Source organism: Helianthus annuus, chromosome 8 (genome assembly GCF_002127325.2).
Source record: "Helianthus annuus cultivar XRQ/B chromosome 8, HanXRQr2.0-SUNRISE, whole genome shotgun sequence".
NCBI lineage: Eukaryota > Viridiplantae > Streptophyta > Magnoliopsida > Asterales > Asteraceae > Helianthus > Helianthus annuus.
Window position 1 is genome coordinate 146,298,486 of NC_035440.2, and position 5,542 is coordinate 146,304,027.

General features: G+C 38.8%; 1 protein-coding gene across 2 annotated transcripts; it reads right to left on the reverse strand.

Annotated features, from left to right (window-relative positions):
* Positions 1-3,660: 3,660 nt before the first annotated feature.
* On the reverse strand, positions 3,661-5,212 carry LOC110873770 (zinc-finger homeodomain protein 2). Of its 2 annotated transcripts, none has more exons than XM_022122761.2 (2): positions 4,986-5,212; positions 3,661-4,812 (listed from the first exon to the last, which is right to left on the reverse strand). In XM_022122761.2, the coding sequence occupies exon 2, from the start codon at positions 4,791-4,793 to the stop codon at positions 3,987-3,989; it is 807 nt and encodes a 268-aa protein (XP_021978453.1). In that variant the 5' UTR covers positions 4,794-4,812; positions 4,986-5,212; the 3' UTR covers positions 3,661-3,986. The 2 variants fall into 2 exon arrangements, with proteins under 2 accessions (XP_021978453.1, XP_021978451.1); XM_022122759.2 differs by having other exon boundaries at positions 3,680-4,853; positions 4,986-5,193.
* Between the last annotated feature and the right edge of the window lie 330 nt (positions 5,213-5,542).

The window sequence follows — 5,542 nt, forward strand, 5'->3', positions numbered from 1 at the left end:
CACCTGCAATGTGTTGGTGTGTCTAAACTTAGTGAATTGTAGCATATGTTGGTTTAACTTGGTTGTTGTCAACTTAAACAAGTAATACCTTTCTCACCATCCGAGATAGTTGGATACCGAGATGAATTTAGCTTCCACCATAGTTACTAAAGGCACGAGGCGCACTCATGCACACCCTTAGAATTAATAACAAATGTTGTGTTTTCCGTTGCATCGCGAATTTGGTTTTGGTTATGGATCAAAACCAAATCGCCCCGTACATAGCCCTAAACTCACCAATCTAAGTGATATGTTTCCCGTCGCATCGCGCGGGTAAACGTATAGTGTGTGTGTGTGTGTGTGTATATTATCATCTTCGTAAAATACAGGTTAATTTAGAATGTGAGATTATGGGCGGAGAAGGAGGCGGTTCTCAACCGCCGAATGAGGTTGCCGCGTTTCAAAATGTGTTGGGTGATCGGCGAGGATGGTTCCGGGGGCTTGGGCATAAACCATCTTCCAATATGCCATCGAATGTGTTTGGTGCGCAACCTCAAACTCCACAACCCTTTTCTGAGGTAAACTATACAATTTGACTTTAAAAAGTTATACAAGTCGCTATGAACGCATGTTACTTTGCTAAATATATGTTAGTAGTATGTTCAATGCTAATATAGGTTTTGATATGTATTAATGTAGAAATATGTTTCGAGTTTGTTTCAAACCCCGGCATTTAATCAACTCGATTTTTATCTTGCTACGAAGGGAAAGCAAACCGCAAACGACGATGACGATGAAGGCATTTTTGGCAAGGACGATGAGGATGACGATGACTATTAAGTATTATCGACTTGTAGTTTTCGGATGTTATTTTTTGGATATTTTCGGATGTTATTGTACGATGGATACGTTTTATGCGATTTAGTATGTAAAGTATTATGTTTATTTAGTTTGTTTGTGTTGCGTAAAACTAGAAAATCGGCAGGTTTGTATATAATGGAAATATAGAAAATGCAGCAAACAATTTAAAAAAAAAAAGAGTTTTAGCGGCGACATGTGTTGCCGCTATTGATCCAAACCAATAGCAACGACTTTATTCCGACGACACTTGTCGCTGCTATTGGGTTATATCAATAGCGGCGACATGGATCAATAGCGGCGACACCAGGACCTTTACCGTCCAATCTTTACCAGCGACCCTTTAGCGGCTACATGTCGCCGCAATTAACAATAGTGGGGTGTCTCCGCTATTAACAATAGCGACGCATATCAGCTCTTTAGCGGCGATATTAATAGGGTGGACTTCTCTTCTGATCCCTACCCATTATTAATAAACTCGTATCTATAAAAGTTACATCTTATTAATGTCCTGGACATAAATTCATTTAACGAATATATTTAGTTTAAAATTTCCACTAACTTACAACTTATATTTTTTCAAGTTATTGTATAATTATATAACAAATTGAATTAAACAAATATACGGGGACTACATGGGTATACAACCCACCAAAAACCTCATTCCTTCATAAAAAATGTACACAGGTCGTATGAAGCATACTCAACTCATACAATAGAGAAACCTTAAATAATTTCCTGACATGTCTAAGACCTGTATGGATCTATACAGATTGTATTGCTTGACAAACCAATTATTATTAAATACTTCTTGACAGTGTATACGATGTGTATAGACACACAGAGGTCATATATATGTTAAGAGTGTCAAAACAAGATTTAAAGGTGTGATTTTGCTGGAGCCCTAAAAATTGATGTCTTCAGAATTTACATTCCACTGTAATAGCTTATGAATACTAAGGTACTTAAAGGCTAATTCTATACACACCCCCCCTCTTCCTGATTATACCCCCCCTTGTGAGAGGAAAACTGTCGGTCCCACGCAGGCCCCACCTGTAAGTATGTGAGATGAGGGGGGTGAAAAAAGTAGATAGGGGGGGTGTAGAAAGTAGCACCCGTTCATCATCTACTCTTGCATTTAAGTAGGGTGTCATGAAGAAAGACATCAAAAAAATTATCCCATTACAACCTATTGTCGTTATGCATTTTTATGGGTTTGTCCTATTTGTATGCTAAAAAAGAAATACAAATTATTTAAAATTACAACTGTATTGACATATTATTGTGAAGATATACTTAAAAAAGGTATCAACGTATGAGGTGGGGGTTGGAGTGTGGGTGGGCTGAAAACGCCTAAGCTACCACCCCGGGTGGGTTTGGGTTTCGGCGTGGCCCAAAGGGCGGGAGTTTAAAGTCGGGCGTGGGGCGGGTCTATGAATATGACATGGCGGGCTATCAATGGCCAAACCAAACTAGCCGTTGAGCTAGCCGTTGGGGCATTTAAAAAAAAATAAATAAATAAATAAAAACTTTTTTTCCTACTATGATGACGATGATTCCCAACCAGGTAACGTAACAGTTATAGAGAAAGATAAAGCGTCAAATGAATTTTTGATCAAGTCAAGGGATATACATCACAACCTTCGATCTGATTTGGTGGATCATGTTTCAACGATTCCTGGGTTCGAAACCGACGAAGACGATGATGAATGATTGTTTTTTATGTTGATAATTATTATGTATGTTTATGTAGTTTTAATGGATATATATATAGAGGGGCTGCTTAACGTACAAATGCGCCTATCGTACATTACGTACGCTACAATCTCAGCCGTCAGATCATCTTCCCACATTGAAAATCGCATGTTGTTTTTTTTTTAACAATTTTGCACGTTGTTTTTTTAACATGCGATTTCATCAAAATTACCACATGCGAAATTGTTATAAAAAACCAACATGATATTTCATCAAAATTATCACATGCGAAATTGAATTACCACATGCGAAATTGTTACAAAAAAACAACATGCTATTTCATCAAAATTATCACATGCGAAATTGAATTACCACATGCGAAATTGTTACAAAAAAACAACCTGCTATTTCATCAAAATTATCACATGCGAAATTATTACAGAAAAAAAAAACAATATGCGATTTTCATTGCAGGAAGATGATCTGAAGGCTGAGATTGTAGCGTACGTAATGTACGATAAGGGAATTTGTACAGTACCCTTTACCTATATATATATATATATTAAAAAAAATTGGTGTGGCTTGGCCACGCTAGCCCAGCCACGCCCACCATACCCCCTACAACTTGGGTTTGTGTATCGAGTACCCCCTAATCCACGTGTCAACCTATGTCCCAAATCCCCGTCCAACCATACCCCACAGTCTAAAAAGATAATCTTATGGGCAAATATATCAGTGTTTTTTTCCATAACATATTAATAATATTCAAAGGCTAAGCTTGATGATTACTATATAAACATTTATGTCGTCTAAAAACCAACCACTTCTTCACCATATATACAACTTTGTTTTATCAATCCACCTAACAATATATAACAAAAGACCCACAATGTATAACAAAAGATGCATAATGTACAACAAAAGAAGCACAGTGTACACCCATTCATTAATGGAAGGCAACCCTACTTTTCATATTAGGAAAAGGGTTTGTACTTGCAAGGAGATGTTAGCCCACTCCCCTTCCATGTTCTAAACAACTTTTGTTTAGTAGCTTCACAAGATCTTGGAAACCTTAAAAAAACATAGTTTGGAAGATCCCAATGAGATCTAACAAGTCTTATCCACCAATTAAATAATCAATGTTTGATTAACAAGAAACTAATGATAGAATTTTAATAAACTAAAACCACAATGATAATATTCAACCCAAATAAATATAAAAATAAAAAATAAAACACCAAGAGGATGCAAGATTATAATGGATTTCTAACCTACGGGTGTTCAATGTTCGGTTTGAAACCAATTAAACCGAAAATTGAATAACCCAATCCAAATAACCCAAATAACTAGAAGCCCGAACCGACAAACACCCCTAGAGTCTACCTAGCACTTCATTCATATACACACGACAACATTCAGCCCGAGTTAATGCATAGTTTGGTAGTACCGTACAATCAGTTAATGCTGTCAATGGAATCTTGAACTTGCTTCTTCCCAGAAGTGGCTTTATTATTATGCATCCAAACCTTGAGCACCTGTCTTTTAACTCCAACCTCAGTACAAAACCTTTGAACTTCAGGATCATCATCTCTAGGGATCCTCCACCCAACTTTCTCAGCAAATTCAAGCATCTTATCCTTCTGATCTTGAGTAAACTTTGTTCTAAACCTCTTCTTCGCCACCCCATACGGCGGAGCCACCACCCCAGTGGTAAAGTTCAGCTCCTCACTTGAAGATTCAGTAGCTGCACCTCCACCGGTAAAGCTACCTCCAAACGCCATTTTGACCGGTGAAGCATTGATGGAAGAACCCCAGTTAGGGTGGTGGTGGTGGTGGAGGGAGAGTGGGTGGGGGGTACGGTGGTGGTGGTGGTGGTGGAATGACGGTGATGGGGACGGTGGAGGTAGTTGGAGGAAAGGTCCGGCTGAAGGGGTGGTGATGGGGTATTCTTTGCGGTGGAAATTGCGGTGGCAGTTGCAAGCGGCGCATTTTAGTGCTTCTAGGGTTCCGTCGTCACCTGATGGCATAAACTCACAGCATCCATCTGTTATGTTTCCACCCATGTTGGCAGCATGGTTTTTGAGGCATTCTTTGTACCTTGGAACTTGCATAGGTGAGTTTAAGAGTTTAGATCCGACTGATATTGGTGTGACTGAAGCTCCGGTAACCGGAAACCGATCTGGATCCGACCCATGATCCACAGTTTCTGAAGATGATTCTCTTATTAAGTGGTGGTTGGTGTATGGAGATGAAGTGTGCATTCCTGTTATCTCTTTCTCACTGCCACTCAACGCCATTAATGAAGTCTTAAATAGTTCATCCTAAAAAGATTCTCCATCATGAACAAGATTTAAAGAAAACACAAACCCAAGATGATTCTAGTTTAAATTATGAAAACCCTGAAAGGAAATGTGTTGAAGATTGGAAAAAGCACTAAAAGATAGGAGCTTTACCTGAGAAACAGCAGGGTGATGAAGGATTTAGGGTTGGTTTCATGGTGTTTAGAGAGGAGAGAGAGTGTGTGTGAGAGAGGGAGAGAGAGTGTTGCAGAGGTTCCAACAGGACAAGTATGAAGGCAACAAGAGACAGGTTGGTTGCCTAAGATGAAGTTAGAGAGAGAGAGATAAGAGAGAAAGAGTGGGAAACAACTTTTTTTAGGAATAAAACTTCATTAAACCGCCTCTGACGTAATCGGGCAAAAGCCAAACAAACAACGACATCCCCGACTCAAACGGGCAAAGGGCAACACAAAATTACAACATATAGAATAGGTATTTACACCACTCCTTCCATATGACATAATTACACGGATATCTACTTTTAAACCAAACACAACCTCTCGATTTTATCTCCCCGATGATATCAAGCGCACTACCAACTTTCTTATTAAAAACCACCTCGTTCCTTTCTTTCCATATACACCAGCAAGCCATAATAACCAATCCATAAGTCACCATATCCGCCTTCTTACCGATCTTGATAAACTGTTTGATGTCAACAATGTCTTTGA

What these genes read in the sequence shown, in the direction of transcription:
- LOC110873770 (XM_022122759.2), bottom strand. Translation starts at nt 4,829, where the DNA reads ATGGCGTTGAGTGGCAGTGAGAAAGAGATAACAGGAATGCACACTTCA.